The 26,820-nt window shown below is 36.1% G+C and overlaps 1 protein-coding gene across 1 annotated transcript in view; it reads left to right on the top strand.

The window, feature by feature from the left end:
• Wdr44 (WD repeat domain 44) overlaps positions 1-26,820 on the top strand; it is a 102,152-nt gene that overhangs the window by 55,272 nt on the left and 20,060 nt on the right. Inside the window, 8 exon segments of the mRNA XM_032889598.1 lie at positions 585-680; positions 2,711-2,847; positions 3,550-3,633; positions 12,033-12,139; positions 15,414-15,565; positions 17,336-17,474; positions 18,488-18,552; positions 23,298-23,411. Coding sequence (XP_032745489.1) covers positions 585-680; positions 2,711-2,847; positions 3,550-3,633; positions 12,033-12,139; positions 15,414-15,565; positions 17,336-17,474; positions 18,488-18,552; positions 23,298-23,411 — 894 coding nt within the window.

Raw genomic sequence — 26,820 nt, 5'->3', positions numbered from 1 at the left:
TTTTACCACAGCCAAATTCTAGAAATCAGGATAATTCATAGAGTAGCTGAGGTGGAGGGGGATGGGGTGAGATGGGTAAACAGACCTGGAAATGTGACATGACCATCTTCTTATAGCAATACAGTACAGGTCAAAAAACAGCCTGCTTTTTGGAGGACTTTTGTGTTTTCCTTTTTAAACCATTGTTTTTTTTTAATGTAGAAAAATATGCAATACAACTGTATATGAAATTTTTAACATTTGTTGTCTAGCTTTTTATATAAACAGAAGTTGTCCTAAACTTTCTTCAGCAATATCCACATATGGCCTGAATTAATTACAGTCTTAATAGAGAGCTGTTGTTTTGGATGGGTTCAAATAAAACATTTATTTGTTTGTAATACTACTAGGCATGATTTCATGAGCAGCAGTAGTTTTGGTGTCTAATGTCTTTAAGCATGCAGAGAATAGTAAAGGACTAAAATCTGTCTTTTAAATGTTCAGTAGGCTCTTTTATCTAATTTTATAGAAGTACATATAGTAATGAATAATTAAAATGTATAGAAATTATTTCAGTAGGTCTGTTTATATAATTACAATTTTAGGAAAATGGAAAAGCACCTGATGTGCAGACAGTAGCAGGTGAAGTGATGGGCCCTCAGAGACCTAGATCCAACTCTGGAAGAGAGCTTACTGATGAGGTAAAAACCGAAAATGTAAAAATTCTAATGGGGAAGTGACTAGAGATTGATTATGCTGTTGGTTACATAACGCTAGAAGTGTACATAATGACCCTAAAATACACTTAGAAATTGTTAACACAGTGATGTTTCATGTCACAGTAATAATTTACTATATTTTAATTGACATTTCACATTTGTTTATATTTGTGCATTACAATACAATGGTTTAACAGATCAGTACAGTATATAATGACTAACTCCAGAAAAACTGCATTTCCTCTTTTGAACATTATTTCAGTACCAGAAACATTGAACTTGTCTTAGGCCCGAATCATTAAAATTAAGATTATCTTAGGTTTGGAATTTCATTTATATATCGAAGTTTGAATCTCTGATGGAAATTTGCCATTTCACAAAGACGTGCAGTGGAGTACATACATTAAAATAAAATTGAAGATGGGCTGATAACAAAGCAGGGCCCTAGGATGAGGTATGAAGATTACATGTTCTATATCTATCTGGGCTGTAGAGTAAGTTCAAGGCCAGCCTGGTAACTTTCTGAGACATTAGATCAGAAAGAAAAAGGCAAAAACATCCGGAGCTGTAACTCAGTTGTATGTTTGCAATCATTCATAAGCTCATAGATTCCAGCCCTTCACTCTAAATGTTAAAGGTAAGAAACCATTATCAGATCGCGGCTCAAGGCTGCTGTGATCTCTCAATCTCTCTCTCTCTCTCTCTCTCTCTCTCTCTCTCTCTCTCTCTCTCTCTCTCTCTCACATATACACACACACACACACACGGGGAGGGGGATGGGAGAAAGGGAGGGAGGGGCAGAGAAATGTAAAAAAAAGCCATAAGTATCAGAAATAAGTATCTAACATACTGGGATTGTTTTTTTATTTTATTTAATTTTTATTTTTTTCTCCATCTTTATTAAATTGGGTATTTCTTATTTACATTTCAATTGTTATTCCCGTTCCCGATTTCCTGGCCAACATCCCCCTAACCCCTCCCTCTCCCCTTCTATATGGGCTTCCCCTCCCCATCCTCCCCCCATTACCACCCGCCCCCCAACAATCCCATTCACCTTTTATAAAATACAGATTCTGCTGGTTTGTGCTGTGTGTGCATGTGGTACTAGGAATAAAAAAATAACACATTTGGAAAATGGTTTAGCGTTTTCTCAAAATGCTAAACAGTGTTCTATTCCTGTTTTTATACAAAAGCAAAATAAAACATATTCACACAAATATATACACAGATATTCAAAGCAACATTGTTCATAATTGCCAAAAGTGGACACAGCCCTAACATGTATCATTGATGGTTCAATCCTTAAATAAATGTAGTATGCCCATTCAATAATATATTTTCAACAATTCAAAGGAATATAGTATTGATATTTGGATAAACCTTAAATGTAGCATGCAGTTTGAACGAATCCAGATACAAAAAGATATATGTATACATATATGATTGAACTTGTAAAATGTCTTAAATAGACAGACCAGTGGAGTAAAAAAGTAGAATAGTAATTAGCAGAGACTAAAAAAAATTAAATGGGATTGAAAACTAATATACAAGTGAGGTTTTTTTGTGAGTAGTCAAATGTTACATTTTAATGAGAAACTAAGAACTGTAAATATATTATATGCCATTGAATTACATAGTTTAAGGCATTGTACTTTGTGTTAGGGCAATTATATCTCAGTGGAAAATATACACCCAGTAGTGACTATTCAGAAAATCCTTAACTTAAAATTTTCAGGGAGTTTGTAGACTCAAACAGATAATTAAAAGCTAGAGAGGTTGCTTAACAGTTAAGAGTCCTTCTTGCTCTTCTAGAAGTCCCAAGTTCAACTCTCAGTATCCAGATCAGATGACTCACAACTACCTGTCACTCCACGTCCAGGAGAACCAACACCTCTTGCCTCTGCACAGTGCACGTATATATGTACAAACATGCGCACACATATGTAATTATATATGTTCATGCACATAATTCAAAATAATTTTAAAAGAAAATTATTTTTCTTACAATTCAGGAAATTTTAGCCAGTGTAATGATTAAGAACCTAGATACTGGAGAAGAAATACCTTTAAGTCTTGCTGAAGAGAAGTTGCCCACAGGTATTAATCCTCTCACTCTGCACATCATGAGGAGGACAAAGGAGTATGTAAGGTATGAATTAAGGTTAGTTAACAATTTCAGTATTGCAGTGCGGTGGTGACTATTTAGGTTCGTGAACTACAACTGTCCCTATTTACTTTTATCTTTTATCTCTCTTACCGACATACTGTTATTTTGGGAGACTATTCTAAACCTTTAAACTTTAATCTTTAGTCTCTTGTCTTTTAAAAGGATTGATGCTAGAGACAGTATTAAACCAATACATTAAGACTAAAATGCCAAGTCTGAGAAGCACTTAGTCTTCTAAAACTTCGCTTTCTAAGTATTTGTAATATTTATTGCAGTCAGAAAAATTGCTTTAGAGTGAAGTAACTGATCTTTTCTTATGCAGTCTAAGGAATAAGTTCTAGAAAAACAAGTACTTTTACTAAGTTTAATATATGTTGTATCAAATGGACTAAGAAAATGCTGTCCACAAGTTACTTTATTATTTAATATGTACAGCCTTGTTATAATAGGATATCACAAGCTATTAAATTGCATTAACTTAAATTTTATACATTGCATCTTCTTTAATATTCCATATTTTAATCTTGGAAACTAGTAATTCTGTGTTTCTTTATTAATTTGAAGGTAGATAAAACTTATTAAGATAAATTTTTATATTATGATTAGTAACTGCATAATAAGCATTCAAGTACATTTTTGAGAAGAAAAATGATTTCTTTTCAAATGACTTCCCCCTTCTTGTAGCAATGATGCCACACAGTCAGATGATGAAGAAAAGTTACAGTCACAACAAACAGATACTGATGGTGGAAGGTTAAAACAGAAAACGTGAGTTATACTATATCTCTTTTCTTCTTTTTAAGTATTTATTAGAAGGCTAATTAAATTGCCAGGTATATTTTTAATCAAAATTGTGATACAAAAATGTTCTTGGTCACTTTTTTCATTATTATAAAGCAGGTCTTGTGAGATTTATCTCCTATATAGCTCCTACATACACTCATTTTGAAGCTTCTAATATGATAGTATTACTTTATATTACCACAATCTGAGTATTGTTCTATTGCCCCAACTAATTATCATAACCAGGCATTAATCTATCATAAACTCATAAGAGGATCAAATCTTTGCAATATTGCTTGGACATATCTGCTATCACTTAATTCCAGTAAATTCTTTCTCATAATTACTTTCAGCCTGAGAGAATTGCTTTAAATTGGAGTATGTGATCTCCCTCCTGGTTTTAAATCAGTGATAAATGTGCATTATGTACTACTCTTCCTTACCCTCTATTGGTTGATCATGACTTTTTCCCCCATCTTTATTAAATTGGGTATTTTTTATTTACACTTCAAATGTTATTCACTTTCCCGGTTTCCAGGCCAACATCCCCCTAGCCCCTCCCCCTCCCCTTCTATATTGGTGTTCCCCTCATCATCCTCCCCACATTACCACCCTCCACCCAACAATCCCGTTCACTGAGGCTTCAGTCTTGGCAGGACCAAGGGCTTCCCCTTCCACTGGTGCTCTTATTAGGATATTCATTGCTACCTATGAGGTTGGAGCCCAGGGTCAGTCCATGTATAGTCTTTGGGTAGTGGCTTAGTCCCTGGAAGCTCTGGTTGGTTGGCATTGTTGTTCATATGGGGTCTCAAGCCCCTTCAGCTCTTCCAGTTCTTTCTCTGATTCCTTCAACGGGGGTCCCGTTCTAAATTCAGTGGTTTGCTGTTGCATACATCGCCTCTGTGTTTGCTGTATTCGGGCTGTGTCTCTCGGGAGAGATCGACATCCGGCTCCTGTCGGCCTGCACTTCTTTGCTTCATCCATCTTGTCTAATTGGATGGCTGTATATGCATGGGCCACATGTGGGGCAGGCTCTGAATGGGTGTTCCTTCTGTGTCTGTTTTAATCTTTGCCTCTCTATTCCCTGCCAAGGGTATTCTTGTTCCCCTTTTAAAGAAGGAGTGAAGCATTCACATTTTGATCATCCGTCTTGAGTTTCATTTGTTCTAGGCATCTAGGGTAATTCAAGTATTTGGGCTAATAGCCACTTATCAATGAGTGTATACCATGTGTGTTTTTCTGTGATTGGGTTACCTCACTCAGGATGATAGTTTCCAGTTCCAACCATTTGCCTATGAATTTCATAAAGTCATTGTTTTTGATAGCTGTGTAGTATTCCATTGTGTAGATGTACCACATTTTCTGTATCCATTCCTCTGTTGAAGGGCATCTGGGTTCTTTCCAGCTTCTGGCTATTATAAATAAGGCTGCTATGAACATAGTGGAACATTTGTCTTTGTTGTATGTAGGAGCATCTTTTGGGAATAAGCTCAAGAGAGGTATAGTTGGGTCCTCACTACAATATCCAATTTTCTGAGGAACCTCCAGACTGATTTCTAGAATGGTTGTACCAGTCTGCATTCCCACCAACAATGGAGGAGTGTTCCTCTTTCTCCATATCCTCGCCAGCATTTGCTGTCACCTGAGTTTTTGATCTTAGCCATTCTGACTGGTGTGGGGTGAAATCTCAGGGTTGTTTTGATTTGCATTTCCCTTATGACTAAAGATGTTGAACATTTCTTTAGGTGTTTCTCAGCCATTCAGCATTCCTCAGCTGTGAATTCTTTGTTTAGCACTGAACCACATTTTTTAATAGGGTTATTTGTCTCCTTGCAGTCTAACTTCTTGAGTTCTTTGTATATTTTGGATACAAGCCCTCTATCAGTTGTGGGATTAGTAAAGATCTTTTCCCAATCTGTTGGTTGCTCTTTTGTCCTAACCACAGTGTCCTTTGCCTTACAGAAGCTTTGCAGTTTTATGAGATCCCATTTGTCGATTCTTGATCTTAGAGCACAAGCCATTGCTGTTTTGTTCAGGAAATTTTTTCCAGTGCCCATGTGTTCGAGATGCTTCCCTAGTTTTTCTTCTATTAGTTTGAGTGTGTCTGGTTTGATGTGGAGGTCATTGATCCACTTGGACTTAAGCTTTGTACAGGGTGATGAGAATGGATCGATCTGCATTCTTCTACATGTTGACCTCCAGTTGTACCAGCACCATTTGCTGAAAATGCTATCTTTTTTCCATTGGATGGTTTTGGCTCCTTTGTCAAAAATCAAGTGACCATAGTTGTGTGGTTTCATTTCTGGGTCTTCAATTCTATTTCATTGGTCTATCTGTCTGTCTCTGTACCAATACCATGCAGTTTTTATCACTATTGCTCTGTAATACTGCTTGAGTTCAGGGATAGTGATTCCCCCTGAAGTCCTTTTATTTTTGAGGATAGTTTTAGCTATCCTGTGTTTTTTGTTATTCCAGATTAATTTGCAAATTGTTCTGTCTAACTCTTTGAAAAATTGGATTAGAATTTTGATGGGGATTGCATTGAATCTCTAGATTGCTTTTGGTAAAATGGCCATTTTTACTATATTAATCCTGCCCATCCATGAGCATGGGAAATCTTTCCATCTTCTGAGGTCTTCTTCAATTTCTTTCTTCAGAGTCTTGAAATTCTTATCGTACAGATCTTTCACTTGCTTGGTTAAAGTCACACCAAGGTATTTTATGTTATTTGTGACTATTGTGAAGGCTGTTGTTTCTCTAATTTCACTCTCAGCCTGTTTATCCTTTGAGTAGAGGAAGGCTACTGATTTCTTTGAGTCAATTTTATACCCAGCCACTTTGTTGAAGGTGTTTATCAAGTTTTGTAGTTCTCCCATGAAACTTTTGGGATCACTTAAATATACTATCATATCATCTGCAAATAGTGATATTTTGACTTCTTCCTTTCCAATCTGTATCTCTTTGATCTCCTTTTGTTGTGTGATTGCTCTGGCTAGGACTTTGAGAACTATGTTGAATAAGTAGGGAGAGACTGGGTTCTTATCATTTGGTTCTCAACACTAGCACTCAGTAGTGTCTTAAGGTCTGGGATGCTGATTCCCCCGAAGTTCTCTTATTGTTGAGAATAGTTTTTGCTTTCCTTGTTTTTTTGTTAATCCAGATGAATTTGAGAATAGCTTTATCTCTGTTAAAAATTAATTTGGAATTTTGATGGGGATTGCTTTGAATCTGTAGGTTGCTTTTGGTAAGATTGCCATTTTTACTATATTAATCTTGAAAGTATAACACCCTTTCATCTTTAAAGTCTTGGAAAGATCAGGAATTCAAGGCCCATACCTAAACATAATAAAAGCAATATATAGCAAACCATTAGCCAACATCAATCTATATGGAGAGCAACTTGAAGTAATCCCATGAAAATCAGGGACAAGACAAGGCTGCCCACTCTCTTCCTATTCATCCAATGTAGTATTCAAAGTACTAGCCAGAGAAATTAGGCAAAAAAAAAAAAATGAGAGCAAAGGGATATAATTTGCAAAGGAAGAAATCAAGGTAACACTATTTGAGGATGATATTAGAAGCATACATACATAACCCAAAAAAATCTACTAGAGAACTCCTAGTGCTGATAAAGAACTTCAGCAAAGTGGCAGGATATAAAATTAAATCAAACAAATCAGTAGCCTTCCTCTATTCAAAGGATAAAAGTGGTGAGAAATAAATTAGGGTATTGACACCTTTAAGAGTAGTCTGAGGACTCAGCCATACTACTCCTGGGAATATACCCAAAAGAAGCTCCAAAATATAATAAGGATATGTGCTCCACTATGTTCATAGCAGCTTTATTTATAATAATCTGGAGGTGGAAAGAACCCAGATGTCCTTTAACAGAGGAATGAATACAGAAAATGTGGTACAGCTACACAGTGGAGTCCTACTCATCCATTAAAAACAATGTATTTATGAATGGAACTAGAAAATATTGCCCTGAGTGAGGTAACCCAATCACAAAAATACACACATGCTATGCACTCACTGATAAATGGATATTAGCTCAAAAGCTCTGATTACCCAAGATACAATCCACAGACCACATGCAGCTCAAGAAGAAGGATGACCAAAGTGCAGATGCTTAAGTCCTTCTTAGAAGGGGGAACGAAACTATTCATAGGAGGAAATACAGAGAGCACAGCCTGAAAGAAAGGACATCTAGAGACTGCAGCACCTGGGGATCCAGCCCATATGCAGCCACCAACCCCAGATAATGTTGCTGGAGCCTGATATAGCTGTCTCCTGAGAGGCTCTGCCAGAGCCTGACAAATACAGAGGTGGGTGCTCACAGCCAACCATTGAACTGAAATCATGGTACCCAATGAAGGAGTTGGAGAAAGGATTGAGGGCACTGAAGGGGTTTGTAACTTTATAAGAAAACAATACCAACCAATGAGAGCTCCCTGGGACTAAACCACCATCTATAGAGTGCACATGGACAGACCCTTGGCTCTAGCTGCATATGTTGCAGAGGATGGCCTTGTCAGGGCGGGGAGGCTGGAAGGGTTTGGAGGGTGGGTGGGGAACACCCTCCTGGAAGCAGGGGAATGGTGGATGGGATAGGGTTTTTATGGCCGGGAAATCTAGAAAGGGGATAACATTTGAAATGTAAATAAAAAAATCCCATAATAATAATAATAATAATTCTGTGAAAAGCAGTCAGTAAAAAATAATATAAAATGTTTTGGTGTGACTAACCAAGCAAGTGAAAGATTTATAGAACAAGACCTTCAAAAATGATATAAAATATTTTGGTGTGACTAACCAATAAGTAAAACATCTGTAGGACAAGACCTTCAAGTTTCTAATGTAAGAAATCAAAGAAGACCTTAGAAGATGGAAAGATTTCCTTTCTAACTAGTTTTCCTTCTTTCATGCTTTTTTTTGTTTTTGTTTTTTATTTTTTGTTTTTTTTTGTTTTTTTTTATTAGATATATTTCCTTACTTACATTTCAAATGTTACTCCCTTTCCCTGTTTCCTGTCCATAAGCCCCCACCCTCTCCCGCTCCCCCATATGGGTATTCCCCCTATTCATTCCATCCATTCCTCTTACTGCCCCCCATATTCCCCTGCACTGGGGGTCCAACCTTGACAGGACCAAGGGCTTCCCCTTCCACTGGTGCCCCAACAAGGCTATTCTCTGCTACATATTCAGTTGGAGCCCTGGGTCAGTCCATGTATAGTCTTTCAGTAGTGGTTTAGTCCCTGGAAGCTCTGGTTGGTTGGCATTGTTGTTCTTATGGGGTTGCAAGCTCCTTCAACTCTTTTAATCCTTCCTCTAATTTCCCCCAAGGGGGTCCTGTTCTCAGGTCAGTGGTTTGCTGCTAGCATTGACCTCTGTGTTGGACATGCTCTGGATGTGTCTGGTCCCTTTCAGCATGCATTTTTTAGCTTCATCCATCTTATCTAGTTTTGGTAGCTGTATATATGTGGGCCACATTTGGGGCAGGCTCTGAATGGCCATCCCTTGAGTCGCTGCTCTAAACTTTGCTTCCATATCCCCTCCTATGCATATTTTTTCCCCTTTTAAGTAGTGGGAGCATCTGCACTTTGGTCATCCTTCTTTTTGAGCTTCCTGTGATCTATGGATTGAATCTTGGGTAGTTCCAGCTTTTGGGCTGGAGAGATGGCTCAGCGGTTAAGAACCACTTTCAGGTTCTAGAAAGTTAAAAGTTGTTCAGGAAATGTAAACAAACATATAAGTGATTTTTCATACAGTCTATGCCCTAGAGCTCATTTTCCTTTCAGTTTTGATTTCCCTATGCACATTCTCACTGTATGACTCTTTATACTTAGTCTGACCTTGAACTCACAGCCTCCTGCTAGTTTGCCCTGAGTTTTGCAATTACAAGTACCTATCACTATGTCCTGTTAAAGCTCATTTTTCTAAGGGGAAAAATTAGGTTTATTCAGTTTCAGTTTTGATTTTATATATCATTTTTTAAATCTGGTAATCTAGTACCTAAGTTTCCCAAGCAACAGGGAAGCTGCAAACCATGAAATATACATTTACATGATAAGTCTTTTGGGTAATATTCAGATTGCAAGATTGTAATGAGAAAATGTTGAGAGGACCCATATAGAGTAAAATAGTCTGTCTATACAGGGGTTCCTTCCAGCTTTTTCTCTTACCATTACACACAATAGAACATAGAAGTATTTGGAATAAATGATGGCTTAAACCAAGAAGGCAGTCAGTGCCCAAAAGGTATTGACCTGTCATTCTGACTTTTCTGGACCATATCAAGTTATTTTGAAAGTTAATTGAGTCTAAGTGAATCCTGTCTCAAAAGCCCACAGAATAGTATGAGTGATAACTGACACTATTCATCAATGAAAAGATACCTACTAAATTTTTAGTGCCACATTTAAAGGCATTAAAGTCTATATTTTAGAAAGTCACCTCATCAATGATTTACAAGTCTTCTTGGCTTTTAAATAGTAATCATTGTAGTTTTATTTCCTACTGGCATAATTAAAAACCCTGATAAGAGCAGCTTGAAAGAGAAAGGGTGTATTTAGTTCATAGCTTATAATTGCAGGCAAGGCAGCTCTTGCAAGGCAGCAGGAACTTGAAGCAGCTAGTCATCGTACATCCACAGTGAACAGCAGAGAGCCATGAACTAATACCTGCACTTTGCACTTAGCACCATTTTCTCTACTCTTGAATGACCCAAGACCCTATACCCAGGGAATGGTTTCACCCATAGTCTTCCGTTAATTGAGACATGCTCCTAGACATGCTTGCAGACAGACATGCTCACAGGCTAACCCAATCTAGACCATCTCTTACAGAACCTTCCTTCTCAAATGATTCTAGACTATGTCAAATGGGCAATTAAAACTAAACATCATTGTACTAAATGTATAGTTATCCGTAAAGTGGCCACCTTACTTTGGTTTTAGAAACTGGTTTCATAGGGATGAGGATGTAGTCAATGGTAGAGTGCTCACTTAGCATATGAAAGGCACTGGGTTCAATCCCCAGGACTACAGAAATTTTTCTCTGTTTTATAGTGATTGAAAATAATAAGAGAAATGTTTAAAATTGAAAATAAAAGGTTCTAATTGTCTCACAGCCAGAAATCATCAGTGATCTGATAATTTTTGAATCATCAAGATTCTTCATATTTTTTCACAATGCTTGCGAATCAAAACTAGAGACTAGCACATGCTAAGGAAGCATACTATTACTGAGCTAGCCCCATAGCCCCAGAATATTTGTTTCTTACAAAAGAGGGATTACATTATAGCTTATATTTTTATTACTCTAAATAAAATAAGTCATGGCATCTCTTCATGGTAGCACCAAAACTGTATTGCAGTCTTTCTATGAACCATGCATAGGAATAAGTTGCTGTGGATACAGTAGTTAAGACAATTACACTAATGCCTTCCTGAGCCTTCCAGTTAAATGACAGGGCAGATACTAAATATGTAATTATGCACAAAAGTGCAGCCATATTTATGATTGCTGTCAAAGCAAACTATAAGGTGCTTTGGAAGTGTACAACAAGAAAACATGTTTTTGTTCAAGGAAGCCTCTTTTGAGAGAAGATTATTTGATCTGAGACCTAAAAGCAAAATAGAAATTAGTAATCAGTGTTGGAGTACTCAAGTCAGAATTAAACACATATGCAAAGATCATAAGGTAAATAAGAGATTGGCAATTCAAAGAATACGGATTTGTTTTATTATATTTTATACTAACACTTATTTATCCATTTTGCTGTTGATACACATATCTCTTTTTTAATTGAAAAGACAATAATTAGATTGTGGTTTTGGAATCTTTTGATAATTGTGTTGCTCTGTGTTTGGGGGTGTCTATTGGGAAAGCTCAGCCTAATTTTATTAAAATGTATACCCAAATGAAAGAAAAAAATATGAGAGATCAACTTAGACTTCCCAGATATTCTGTTTTGTAGATTAATGACCAAATTTTTTTACCTACTTTTTTGTTGGAAAAATTTGTTTTCTTAGAGACAAGTCTTTTAAGTAGTCTTCTCAAGATTATTTAATTGCATATTTGTGGCTTCTCCACAAGCTCTTCAAATCAGATTATCTGGGGGTAGGGCCAATGGATCTGCTTAAACATGCCCATCTACATGCCACCACTGCCTGTCAATTATTATTCACAAACTGGGAGAGATTACATTCATGTATTTTTCTCTGAAGGATATTGACTTGAGCATATTCATTCCATAGAAGAAGGAACCTGAAAAACTTGAATACCTACTATTAATGTTTTAAGAGATAGCTCTTAAGTTTACCTGTGGATCGTTCCTGTGGCACAAGTTGTAACAATATACATTTTGTGTATTTTCTTCAGGACTCAACTAAAGAAATTCCTTGGAAAATCAGTAAAGAGAGCAAAGCATCTTGCTGAGGAGTATGGTGAACGTGCTATAAATAAAGTTAAAAGTGTAAGAGATGAAGGTCAGTAAAATAAGGATGCTTCAATTGAATACTCCATTAATGTGTGCATTCTAAATTTAGCTTGTCACTTATAAGAAGCACTCTATATCAATGAATATATTAAACTTATATAGCCACTAGTGAGTCACTTAATTTTATGAATATGAAGAATGATAATGTATATGTTTAAGCATGAATTAGTTCAGTAGTTTTGTGATTATAATAACCTTAAAGGATTTACTGTACCATGATTAAGTGAAAATTGGTTTTGTCAGACTTTTTGGTTTTTAAAATTATTTTTAATGGGCTAGAAAAATGGTTTAGTGGTTAAGAACACTGACTGCTCTTCCAGAAAACACATGTTAAATTTTCCAGCATTCATTACATGGCAGCCTAGTCCTGTGTCTAACTTCAGTTTCAGGGGATCTGACATCCTCTTCTGGCTTCCATGGGTACCAAGGACACACTTAATATATAGGCATTCATATATGTAAAACACTCATATCCATAAAAATAAACTTTTAAAAATGGTTTTTAATTAGGTAAATTTAGGCAATTGTTTTAATGGATAAAAGCGCTCGCCATGCAAGGTGGTTTGACTGTGCTTGGCCCACAGTGAGTGGCACTGTTAGGAGGTGTGGCCTTGTTGGATGAAGTGTGTCACTGTGGGGGTAGGCTTTGAGACCATCCTCCTAGCTACCTGGAAGACAGTCTTCTCTTGTTTGCCTTCTGAACAAGGTTTAGAACTCCCAATTCCTTCTCTAGCACCATATCTGCCTGGAAGCTACCCTGCTTTCTGCCATGATGATAATGCACTGAACCTGTAAGCCAACCCCATTTAAATGTTACTCATAAGAGTTGCCTTGGTCTTGGTGTCTGTCTCTTGTCAGCGATGGAAACCAAACTAAGACAGAAGTTGGTACCAGGAGTGGGCTATTGCTATGATAGGCATGACCATACTTTTGTTTGGAAGAATGTGGATTTGAGGACTTTAGATTTAGAAAGCAGTGGAATGCTTTAAGTGGGGCTTAATGGGCTATCCTAGTAGGAATATGGAAAACTTTGTTGCTGAATATGATTTAAATTGTGGAAGCCTGGCTCTATAGGTTTCAGAAGAGAAGAATTTTAGTTTGTGGCCAAGAGCCTGTTCTTGAGGTATTTTGTTGAAGAATGTGGCTGCTTCTTGCCCTTGTCAATAGAGTATACTTGAGGCTAAGGTGAAGAGATCGAATTTAATTACACTAGCAAAGGAGGTCTCAAAACAACCCAGTTTAGACTGTGTGCTGTGGTTTACTCTCATAATGAACATCTTGATGAAGTATAGCAAGCCTCAAAAGAAAAAAATACAGAATGTATGGGTCAAAGGTAAAAAGGCACCCGGAAGTTCAGTGGAGTTGAATCCTATGTTCCAGGCGATAAACAGATTAAAGGACTGGTAACTTTGAGCCAAGATCCCACCCAACTAAGCTTAGGTCCAGGCATGTTAGTAAAAGCCTTTAATTCCAGGACATAGAGCCAGGCAGATACTGAGTTCAAGGCCAGCCTGGTGCAGAGCAAGTTCCAGGTAAAGAAAAGCTTAGGTCTGGGCATGGGGGTACATGCCTTTAATCCCAGCACTCAGAAGACAGAGCCAGGCAGATCTCTGAGTTCAATGTCAATCTACAGAGCAAGTTCCAGCCAAGCTTAGGCAGTGAAGGAGTTGGAAAACAGAAAGCTGATGATAATAGAACAATAGGATCATGTTCTAGCCCCAGTAAGCAGCAGAACTCAGCAGCTCTGGCCATGTGACTCTGGCTTTATAGTTGATAGGGGAAGACTTCTGGGACATCTGATACTGGTTAGCTGGAGCTAAGAATTAGGGATGATTAAGGAGAGACCAGCATCACTGAAGTGAAATCCTCTGGGAAGTAGTTTTTGAGAGCACAAAGAAGCCATGTTCCAGAGATAGCCAAGGTTGTACCTTGAATAGCCAAGTATATTCAAACCACCACATTCTACTCTCAGGTTCCCATAAGCTTGTTCAAATACATGAGTCTATGGGAGCAGTCCCTAGTCATAGCATAATGAAAAATACATTAAGTTGAGCTTCAAAAATTTCCCATAGTCTATCACAGTCTCAACAATATTTAAAAGTTTAAATCTCTTCTGAGATTTATGCAGTCCAACTCATGTATATCATGTAAGATATACAATACCATTCTAAAATGTCATACTGAGGAAATACTGGACCAAACTAGAGCAAAATCCTACTAGGCAAACTCCAAACTTTGTTCATGTCTGATGTCAAAGCACTCTTCAGATCTCCTTTCAGCTTTGGTAACTACAACGAACTTGATTCTCTTGGGCTGGTTCCACTCCCTATTAACAGCTATCCTCATGGGATATCCCATGGCTCTGACATCTCTTCCATCTTGGAATATCAAGATACCAACTTCAACTTTACAGCTTCTTGTTCCAATGCCTCAGATCCATACAAGATCTTCTGGGCTCCTCTGAAAATCTTGGGTCACTTCTTCAGCTCTGCCCTCTGTAGAAGTCTTAGAATTTGATTGACTCCATTCCATTCCATTGCTGCTGCTATTCTTGGTGATCATCCCATGGTACTGGCATCTCCAATACACTGGGGTATTCCACTGCTACTAGGCTTCACCAGTAGCCTCTCATAGGCTCCCTTCATGGTGCCAAGCCTCAACTTCTTTGCATGACCCCTTCAGTCCTGAGCTGTCAACTGTAACTGAAGCTGCACCTTCACCAATTCCCTTCTGTCTCCTCTCACAGTGTCAAGCCTCAGCTGCTGTCCATGATCCTTCATGCCTTCAAAACCAGTACCACCTGGGTGATGCTTACACAATGAATAATGTAAAAATAGGTTTTCTTACTTTGCAGAGATCATAACCCACTGTCTTTGTCATTATTATACTCATTTGTTTTATTAATAAGTGTATTTAGTATTTACACTCTGCCAGATAATCTTCTTTTAGCTTGAATCAATTAATTTACTCATAAGAACTCAATGAAGTGAGTATCATTATCAACATTTTATAGGTGAGAAAACTGAGAGGTATAGACAGATTAGTAACTTCTCTATGGTCATCCAGACTTTAAATAACAGCTAGATTCAATTTCTAATCAATGTAGCATCAGACTCCATTTTCTTAACCAGTATGTTATATAGTAATAGACAAATTGTGCTTCCCTCTTTACTAATAGTATGCTGGATGATCAATATATTTGAAAGTATGATTATAACTAGATATATATTAACCATTAATTATTTTCATTGCTTTGTCTTCAGTGTTTCATACTGATCAAGATGACCCTTCATCAAGTGATGATGAAGGAATGCCATATACAAGACCAGTAAAATTCAAGGCAGCGCATGGTTTCAAAGGACCTTATGATTTTGATCAGATCAAAGTGGTACAAGATCTTAGTGGCGAACACATGGTAGGTAACTGTTAAATTTTTCATGACTAGTGGACTAGTTTTTGAGGCTTCTAACATATGTTTACTAATGTATGTACGTCTACTAATCAGACTCGAACAGTAAATGTATATTAATATATTTAAATGAAGAATTTGTCTCTGAAATAATGTTTAAGAAATAACATTTTAGACTGATTGAACTCTCATAGGCCTATAATCCTAGTGTATAGAAGGCTGAGGCAGGAAGATGACAAGGTCAAGGCCAGCCTCTACTGCATAGGGTAACCAAATCTCAAAATAAAAGCGAGCTTTAGAATGAATGAGTTCTAGGCTAGAAAGGTGAGAAAACTATGCAGAGGGATCAAACTTTAGAGCACTTAAATTAAAAAGTAGTCTGTCACTTTTAAAAATATTTAAATATTTCCAGCCATAATTTAAATAAATATTTTAGGGCAAAGGATATGTAGAGCATTTATACAGCGTACATAAAGCCCTACTTTCAATCCATATCATCTCAATGAAAATTATTCAGAATCTCAAAGTGTTTTCTATAGTAAAATGTTCTGCCAAGACAAAGAGATAGGTAGAAGTTTATATTCTTTCAGATTTGTGAAGTACCAGTCTGGGCATGTGGCTTGTTGGTTAAAGTATCTATGAAGCTCTGGTTTGATCCCTCACACTGCAAAGAAAAAAAAAACATATCAAGCCTACCAATATAGATGAAAATACTCATTGTATTGCAGTTAGCTTCTGTAAATCTAGGAACACAAGGAAGATAGCAATCAAACTCAAAGCTAGGTAAACTATGCTGAGCTCTCGATCAGGGAATCAAATAAAACCTAAGCTTGCCGTAACTACAAAGTGACTATGCATCAAATGTTTTAATTATTTACAATGTTTTCTTTGGAACTTACTCAGTCTTCTTATAGTAATTTTTGAGCCTACATTTATTTCCTACTGAAGTAAAATATATCAGGATAAAAATGATAATTTTTTTACTGTATTTGCCTTTTATGGAAATGGATGCTATTTAAAGTAAATTCTCAGTTCCAACTTTGATAATCTTTCTACCCTGAGACTCTATAGATGGATACTTTTTACTACACCTAAATATGATTTTCTTTGTTGGAATAGGATTTGGCTCCTCCATACTAAAGACCCCCATTCTTTAACACTTTTCTGAATATACAGTTCTTGACTGTTTGCAGTTTCTGTAGAGGGTCTACCCATGTATTATAGAGAGAAAGTAAGTAAGACCATAGTATTTAGTGACTTCAAAGGCGTTCATACCATGCTTTTCACAGCTAGGGTCAACTTTATTCTTTTTAATCCTGATAGGAGTTATTAGTGAAAAGTGAGAGCTTTCTTTTACTCTGAGATTTACTTAAGGGATAGAGATTTCTAAGCTCTGGTATGTGCTTTTCTAAACAACATTACTGGCCATCTAGGAACTCACAAATGGCACCTGAGGTTGCCTTCAAATTCTACACACATTCACGCACATATGCATATATACAACCAAAGATACTTCTCATTTTTATTAATATGTGACTACAGTTCATGGTTTCTAAGTTTGTTAGGTTAAACTATGGAAATCGTAGTGATCCTAACAGGCCTTTCTTCTGAAAGTCTCCTTTTGTGGTACTGTAGCACAAGTGCACCTGTGACTGTAAGTTATGTTAGGGAAGGGAGTTTTGTCTTACTATGTATAAGGTTGCATAATTTCAAAGACTGGGTTAAAGTAATGTCTCTTAAGCTTGTAAAGTCATTTTGAATATTTTGTTTTGATAGGGAGCTGTTTGGACAATGAAATTTTCTCACTGTGGCCGGTTACTTGCCACAGCTGGACAAGACAATATAGTGAGAATCTGGGCTTTAAAAAATGCTTTTGACTATTTCAACAATATGCGAATGAAATACAATACTGAAGGTATTTTTAATTTCTTTTTTGTTGTTGTTCGTTTTTCAAGACAGGGTTTCTCTGTGTAGGCCTGGCTGTCCTGGAACTCTCTCTGGAGATCTGGCTAACCCTGAGCTCAGAGATCTACCTGCCTTTGCTTCCCAAGTGCTGGGGTTAAAGATGTGTGCCGCTATGCCCAGCTTATTTTTTATTTCTTTAAATACCTAAGTAAATCTGGAATTTTTGCCTTTTAGATGGATTAAAGGTTGAGTGTCAAGTGTTAGACCCTATGTTTGATTTGTTTGGAATTTCTTGGTACTGAAATTGAACATAGGTTTCAAGAAAACCCGGCAGCTATCATTAAGTTTTATCATTAAGCTATATTCTTAACCTCAATCTGCCTCCCATTTAAAAAAATACCATGTAACAATGCCTCACTGTCTTGCTCAGTCTGGCCTTGAACTCTCTTTGTAGCTCTGGCAAGCCTTGAACTTAAGATCTTCTTGCCTGAAATTTGAGAAAATGAGGCTGCACCACCCTATATTCTCAGAAAACCTTTTGGAGTTTCCTTAACATACATTGTAATAAATAATTGAAGATGGTGATGTGTTTAACAAGACAAAGTTGTAGAGTGAGTGAGTGAGCTTTTTTTGTTGTTCTCCCTGGTCATTTTTCCTTCTTCTACCTGAGGCAAAAAGCCTATTTCAGTTGCCTTTGAGACCTAACTTCAGCTCAGACCATTTATTCAGATTTTGTTGTTTCCCCTTGGTTTTTGTAATGAGTAAGAATGTATTTACTGTGAATAGCACGGATTAAATGATGTTTTGTTTACTGACTTAGGGAACTGTTTAAGCTGTTTTATTAAGATTGTTCAAAATGATAAATATAACTATGTGGATGCTGTTATGGTTAAAGTTCACATTTAGAAAATGTGTTTTTCTGTGATATTATATTTTATAATTATCATTAGTTCAAAGTATTTCTTGTTGGTAGATGAACACATATATATGTATGATTTTTTACAATTGCTATGCTGTTTTTAGGACGTGTGTCACCTTCACCATCTCAGGAAAGTCTAAGTTCATCAAAATCAGATACAGACATGGGGGTATGTTCACATTTTATAGTTACTATTATAAAACTCTATCATTTATTTGATGCCCTAAAATTATTTTCAATTATTAAAAAGTTCTGTCAATGCATTTGGTTAAAATTTATAAGTAATATTAAAATGTTTCATTTATTATTCTTCCCAAGTGAGAAATACTTAAGTTTTAAGACTGCCAAATGGTGAATAATAGTATTCAAGACACTACCCTGCTGATTCATACTTAAATAAAACAAAATCACTTTTCTTCAGTCTGGGTTTAATATTTTTAATATAATAACAATTGTGCCACTTTATAGTTATAGTTAAATTCTTCTTTTGTCTCCTTAGTATTCCAGGGAAAAGATACTCCTTAATATTGCCTCATATTGCCTTTGTAACTCCTAATATTCTGGTATCTGTGACTTCTAATTTTCATCCTGGTCTGTATCCTAAATCTTTCATATTGATTCATTCTTTCTTCATATTTTTGCTCTGTCTAGAATACCCTCTCTGGATTCTGCTGAAATATCTTTTGTGCTCTTGTTAATTTCCCTAAATCCAGCAGGCAAAATTATTACTCATGTGATTTTATAATGTGTCATGTATATTTTTATATTTATATTGCTTACCATATCTTCCTTTTCAGTTTGTTTTTCTCTTTAGGCTTTGGACTAATCCTGGTTATCTTACTCCATGCTGACTGTAGTAGGCATGAAGTCAGCATTGAATTCCTGCTTCTGTGCTTTTATTCTAAGTTTTGCCCTTATCTTCTTTCCATTCAGACTATGCCAGTTTTTCATGGTTTACTTTTTCTCTAAAGCCTTCACTCACTAATGTATGGTGACAGTTTTAACTGCTTTGCTTTAGGGAAAAGAGTCTGTTTATTTGTTTACTTTATTATAAAACTTCCAGGTTTTTAGTGCTTCTAAAAACAGCCTATACTATATAAGACTGTCTTATATATATTTTGCAATTTATAGATTCATAACTATTTCTGTCAGTGCCCTACCTCTGATCTGTAAGTATAACTAAAATGTTAGTTGAATGCAAGACATTATGAATGAGAACTATTAAATTTCCTTAGAAATTTCCTTTGAAAAGTTAGCCATTTTTCTTATACTACTTGATACTTTTTCTCCTGAAATACTTGAGTAAATTACCATTTTGTGAAAAGGTCATTTGATATTGCTTTGATTCCTCTGATTCTTTCTCAAAGTAGCTGAATGGGGTCTCTTTCATGGCTTTAAGAATTATTTTTTTTATTCTTTTTTTTATTAACTTGAGTATTTCTTATATACATTTCGAGTGTTATTCCCTTTAAAGTAACTTTAGATACAGTAGAACACAATAAGCACAGTAGAGATCATTTTCATATGCATTTTGTCTGGCTCATGGTAGTGGTTTCTTACTCCTTTTGAAGTGCTTTTGTATTTTTTTTCTTCATGTGAATGAGAGTATAATAGAACCTTCTGTACAGTTAAGCAGAGAGTGATGAGCCAAGGTTACTCACCTACTCACTATCACTGTTCTAAAGTATTCCATTCTGACTCTATGAATGTTTTTCTTGATTCTCAAAAGGAGCTCAGAAAGTGTAGGGGAGGTGTGTAAGTTGCTTGCTCTGTTGTCTAAGGGCTTAAAACCTTTCAGTGCTGGCTTGAGCATGGACTTTTAGCCTTCTCAGTTTGCAACCCATAGTTGGACAAGAATGTAATATGCAATTCTGGGTTAAATTTCTTCTTTATGCTATAAATTATAATTATGCTTTTTTTAATCTAGAACTTATGGTTTGGGGGTAAATTTTTATTTAAAATACTTAATTCATGGAGTGTCAGTGTGTATTACTAACATGTAACTGCTACTTAAAATGCCTGGAATTGCTGCTGGGGAAATGTGCTTAGGAGTTAATGAAAAATAAATAACTATTAAGCAGGAAGTTGGATTTATGTAAAGAATGAGAATATTAATGTTATGTCTTTTATCAGGGCTCATTAGTCTGAAAGTAAAAATTTTGGGAAGAAGTTTTTATCTAAAAGTGATTGGCAAAAATTTCAGAACTTAGTGTTCTAGCCTGCCTACATGGTTCCTATGAAAATGTTTTAATCAATTTTTCAAGCTGGAGCCCTTGTCCAGCATTCACAAGGCCAGGATTCCATCTCCAGCACCAAAAATCAAGTTTTGGTATAAACAATTAATAATCATATCTTATTTCTATCTTATGACTATTGTCCTAGTTTAAACCCTCATTTTTTCTACATTATAATGTTTTGATGATTTTATTATTAAAATATAATTATATCCTTTTCCAAGTTCACTTTCCCTGTCCCTTCAGAAAGACAGACACAGACAGAAAGACACACACACACACACACACACAGCTTCCTCTCAAATTCCTAGCCTATTTTCTTTAACTTTTATTTTCTCTCACACACTGTTATTCTCATTTTCTCTCATACTTTTATTCTTCTCTCTCTCAGAGAGAGAGAGAGAGAGAGAGAGAGAGAGAGAGAGAGAGAGAGAGAGAGAGAGATGTGTAAATATGTTAATAAAGCCTGTTGAGAATGGTTACTGTTTATGTGTACATGAATTCAGGGTAGAGCACTTGATATTGTATAAGCAATTAGTGAGGCCCATCCCTTTGCGAAAGACTATTTCTCCCTCTCTCAACATTATTAGTTATCTATAGTTGTTTGTCTCATGACATTTCCCCCGTCCTCATTGCAGGATTTTTGGTTTTGTCTTTGTTCCAGTCTTATTTAGGCACCCCCATAGTAGAGGTATCATAGGTTGAAGCATCTTTGTCATTTCTAAACAATGCAATCTCACAGGAGATATTCTGATCCTCTGGTTCTTAAAATCTTTCTGCTCCCATTTCCTCCATGTTCCTTACAGCATTTTTTAATGATAACATGTTTCTTTTTAAATTATTTTAAGTAGTGATTCCCAAGTATTATTTTTTTTGACAGCTATCATTTATTTCAGCATAGGTAGCTGAGATGTTAAAGGCTAAACTCACAACCAAAGGATAAAATGTCCCAAGTCTTAGGTGTAGTTGTTGTGTTTTAAATCTAGCTAATGGGGGCTAGGCACCCTGTGATCAGTTTGTTTTGACCAGTTGTGATTTTCTGTAATGGTCTCTACTTGTAAAGAGAAGATTCTTTGGTGAGGGCTAGGAGATACACTTATTTGTGGGTATAAAATAAGTATTTTGAATGCAGTTAGAAATCATGCTGGTTTAGTAGTTGTAGGTTCTATGTTGGCCACAGTACACTCTCTTCCATAATCTTACTAGCCAGGGGTAGTTGGCTAGGTTTCTAATACCAGGCATGAGCTCCCTCTTGCCTCAAATCCAGTTACAGTTGTTTGTTACTGCCAAGATATTAATGCCACTGCTACGTCTTAGGGATATCCCATACTGCTTATTGTGCTTCATAGGCTTCACAGCTGGGTAGAAATGTTGATTGCTTGTATCCCTTGACAGCTTGAATAGCACTTTCCTAAACTATGAACGTTATTCTGCAAGAAGGAGACTCTCAGGCCAAACCCAGCTCAGATCTTTGAAGACCTGTATCCGAAGTCAAACCTGCATTCTTAAACTTATTATTATTATTCCTGCCCTCACTTGCTCCATCCAAACATTCTGTGACAGTGTTCACAGTTTTTCTAAAGCTCCCACCAGATCTTGTTACTTTTTCCTTTTCAGAATTCTGTATTAGTTCTCCATGGTCTTATTCCACCTAAAATTTTGAGTTACGTGCATAAGATCTTGTGATGTCGTCTCAAAAATACCTGTTTACCCATCTCTATCCTCATTCTAAACACTCTTCCCTAAACAGAGAGGCTTAGCTGGAACTCTGTATTGTCTCTCATGCTGTATGCACTGAAATAGTTGAGTTAAATCTGGACTTACAAGTTAGATAACTTATATTCTACCTTAATTCTCTTGTTCACAGGTGACTATGTGACCTTCTAATATGTTATTTTAACCTCTTGGACCTGGTGAATTTTTCTTAATGTATTTATATTCATGGTACTAATAACTATTTCAAAGATTTCCTAGCTAGGATTTATTCTGATGATAAATACACATAGCGTGCAGCAACCAATTTTGGCATGCATTTTACTTCTGTAAAATAACAAAAACGTAACTTTAAAATTGCTTAAATAATGAAGAAGTAAGTTAAGAGGTAAGGCTTCTTGGGGTTACTTAGCTTAACTCAGTAATATCACTAGAGAAACAGTTCTATCAACTTTCTCCTTTTTACTCTATTTTGTTTTGGGTCTTTCCATACTTTATGGTAGTCCTAATGTCTTAAGTGTCACATGGAGATGTTCAAAACAAAAAAAAAAAAAGGGAAATTCTCTTAAGTGAGTTCCCTTGAACACACCCTATGGCTCACCTAGTGATCCTTCAGAAGTGGAGTGAGATAATCTTAAATTAATTCAGCCCAGTCATTACTTACCCCAATAAGCTAGTTCTACTTCTGAAGAAACAGAAGCTGAGAAAGGGACAAAGAAAGGGAGTTCTTTTAGACATGGAAAGGAGTATGACAGGCTATATTGCCTCAGAAATTATTCTAGTTTATCATTGCATGGAGAAAAAGAAAGGTGATGAGTAATCAATCAGCATAAACAGGGAAGTCGGCTTTGGATGGCTTGAAATTCCAGTTGGGCATCATACAAATTTATGACAGTATGGGTAGGTGGGGAATGTCTGAAGGTCTACATTCCATCCGAGTTTTAAAGTTTGTTTTATGTCTAACTAGGTATGTAGTGGAACTGACGAAGACCCAGATGACAAAAATGCACCTTTTCGGCAACGACCATTTTGCAAATATAAGGGACATACTGCTGATCTCCTTGATCTTTCGTGGTCTAAAGTAAGAAATTATTATTAGAATTATGTATTAATCCATATGACTTTGACATGATTATTTTAAAATTCCTTATTTGTAGGATTGTCATCATACTAGCAAGTGTCAGCTGTCTACTTTGTGGAAGTTACTTACAAGCTGCTCTAAGTTCTAAAAAGAATAATTTCAAGTGTGGATATTGGTTAACCAGTCAGATCTATTATTTGCTATTTACTTTTTAGATGCAATGATTTTTTTTTCAGAAAGAAATGATGCTTAAAATGAATGTGACTTCAAATAAGGTGTTTTTTTCTTGATCCCTTAAACTTATATCAGTAATCAAAATCTAAAATATATTTAAAAATTAAGAAAGAAAATGATATTTAAACAACTTGACGTGAGAAAACTGAACTTGCATTAACTAAATATTAATACTTGGGATACAAGTGGTACCCATATGTTTTAATTATATCAAAAAACCTTAAATAGAACAGAGATATTAATACCATATTTTAGCAAACTAAATCAAGATAAACCTGAGCTCTGTTTGTTTGTTTGTTTGTTTGTTGCTTTTTTCATTGAGATTAAGTCTCTGTAGCTGAGGGTGAGCTGAAATTTGCTCTGTCACCCAGGATGATGTCATACGCACTGTCAACTTCTTAAGAGTTTTGCATCTGCCTGCCAGATATTAGGATTGTAGACTTCCATCAACATTCCCTACTATGTATCACATTTGAATCAGTCTATTTGTGAATGCTCACTCTCCTTAGATATTCTGAGTGTTTTATATAACCCATCTGTCATAATATTTTTCTCTCTGTTTCACTCTAGTATTCTGTTTCTTAAACCAAACATCTTAGAACTTTAAGACCTGAGTTTGATCCTAAGAAATAATGTAAAATTAAAAGTTAAGTGGAATGGCACACATTTATAATCCAAGTATTGGATAGAAAGAGACAGGTAGACCCATGAAAGTCTCTAGTAAGCCAACCAAGCCTGCTCAGAAAATTCTAGACCAGTAAAAGTCTCAGTCTAATAAAATAAGTAGTACTTGAGGAACAACACCTAAGGGGTCCTCTGATCTCCACGTGCACGTGCAGACATGTGTATAAGCACACGCATGAACATAAGCAGGAAAAGAGCCCTTTTTTGAAAAAAAATGTGAAGTTTTAGTTTTGAAATTTTAAAATTACATTTATTATTTGTGTGTGTGCACACATGTCTGTGGAAATATGTACCAATGTGTGCATATGGAAGGAAGCCAGCAGACAAAAAGTGGGATTCAGTTCTCTCTTGTCGTGTGTATCTCAGTGATGGTACTCAGTCAGTCAGGCTAAACAGCAAGCACTTTTGCCCTCTGAGCCATTTCACAGGCACAAGAACCTTTTTACATATAAATAAAGAGTTCTATATGTAATAGTTTTTATATTTTAGTTGATACATGACAAGTAAGCATATTAATGAAGTCTACCATGATAATTCAATTTGCATAAATAATATATAATGATAAAAAAAATCAGGTAAATGACATCCACCTTCTTTAAGATTTACTAGTCTAATTTCATTTTGGTGCAAAACTAAGCAGACTCAGCAAGGTGTGTGTGTGTGTGTGTGTGTGTGTGTCTGTGTCTGTGTGTGTCAGTGTGTCAGTGTGTCAGTGTGTCTGTCTGTATGTGTAAGAAAAATAGTCAATGAAAGAGAGACCATCAACTCAAGAGGGAGTAAGAGAGGAGGACATGGGAGGGTTGGAAGGAAAGAACATGAGAGGGTTTGAAGAGTGAAAAGTAACAGGGAAATGATTAAATTTTAATTAAAGTAAAGTAATAAACTGAGAACCTATAAACATCTGGCTACTAGATAGTTTGTATTGCCTATTCATTCAAAACATATCTATTCTTTACTTTTCCACCTAGTTAGGAGCACAACTCTGGGGTCAGACTCTAGGATTTATATTCTAATTACTTTGCCCCTTGTTCTTCTGGGTCTTTGGCCACTTTTCTTAACTATATCATACTTAGCCTGCAAAATAGCTGGAACAGAAATGGCTTCTTTGTAGAGTTAGAAGGAAAGATTAATTGAGTAAATACAAAGCACTTACATAGGGCTAGAGAGATGGCTCAGGAGTTAAGAGCACTTGCTACTTTTGCAGAGGACCTGGGTTCTGTTCCCAGCACTCATATAGTGGCTCACAACCATCTGTTATTATAGTTCCAGGGGATCCAACAGGTTCTTCTTGCTTCCATGCAATGCTCATACATTCATACCAGCAAAATACTCCTACACATAAAATAAATCCTTTTTAAAGTGCACCTACTTATCACACAGAAAATGCTCAACTAACATCTGTAAATAGGTCTAGTTACCAACATCTTCATGGGACAGCTTACAACTGCCTATAACTCTAGCTCCAAGTGGATAACTCTGTTCTCTCTAGGCCACTATACTCAGTATGCAAATATCCCCGACACTCACATATACATAACAATTAAAAATAAAGAAATAAAAACTTGATCTGTGAATGTGTCAAGTACTGAGGACACCAAGCTTAAGTATTTTACATATGTTCTCTGTTTCTGTTCAATTGTTCAACCAAAACAGTTGAAGTTCCTGATATTCATCAAAGGTTTGTAAAAAGGTTTGTATGAATTAAGTAACATGTTGACAGGTGTCTAGCAAACGTGTGGGTAGGGTAATTCACACTCTATGTCTTTAGACCAGTGTTCTCTAGTCAATTCCCTGGTAACAGTAGTTCCTCGCCCTATAGGTGATTGTAAAATTTTACAATGCTGGATACATTGCAAAGATTTAAGAAATCATAAATTCTTCTTTTCTTGCATCCTTTACAAATTTTGTAGATCAGAAAAATGTATTTAGCATCAGTCTACATATTTGCCTTATGACTGTTGATAGTTTGTAAGCTGGGATGTCCTGATTCTTCATATTATATATACTAGTCATAACAAGATAAATGCAAAAAAATTCAAGAGTATGTGCTTTGAAAATTTTTGTGGATGGTATTCACGTGTGTGTGTGTGTGTGTGTGTGTGTGTGTGTGTGTGTGTGTGTGTGTGTGTGTTCCTAAATACATAAATAAAGTCATCTCAATGTAATTTTACTTGTATGTTATGCTTCCAGTGTGGAGTATTTGTTATTGGATAACTATTGGTATTGGTGTGCTTTTTGCTGGGAAAATTCTAACTGCTACTGTATTAATTACTTTCTTATTGCTGTGAAGAATCACTATAAAGAAGGAAAGTTAAAAAATAAAGCATTTAATTGGGGTCTTGCTTATGGTTTCAGAGGATGAGTCCATGATTATCATGGCAGCAGGCAGGAATAGAGACAAAAGATGTAATTGGGAATGGAATGGGGTTTTGAAACCTGATACTGCACACCTCCTCAGTGACATGCCTTCTTCAACAAGGCCACAAATCCT

This window comes from Rattus rattus, chromosome X, assembly GCF_011064425.1.
Source record: "Rattus rattus isolate New Zealand chromosome X, Rrattus_CSIRO_v1, whole genome shotgun sequence".
Taxonomy (NCBI): domain Eukaryota; kingdom Metazoa; phylum Chordata; class Mammalia; order Rodentia; family Muridae; genus Rattus; species Rattus rattus.
Note: the sequence above shows the minus strand (reverse complement) of the source record. Positions and strands in the feature narration are given on the sequence as shown.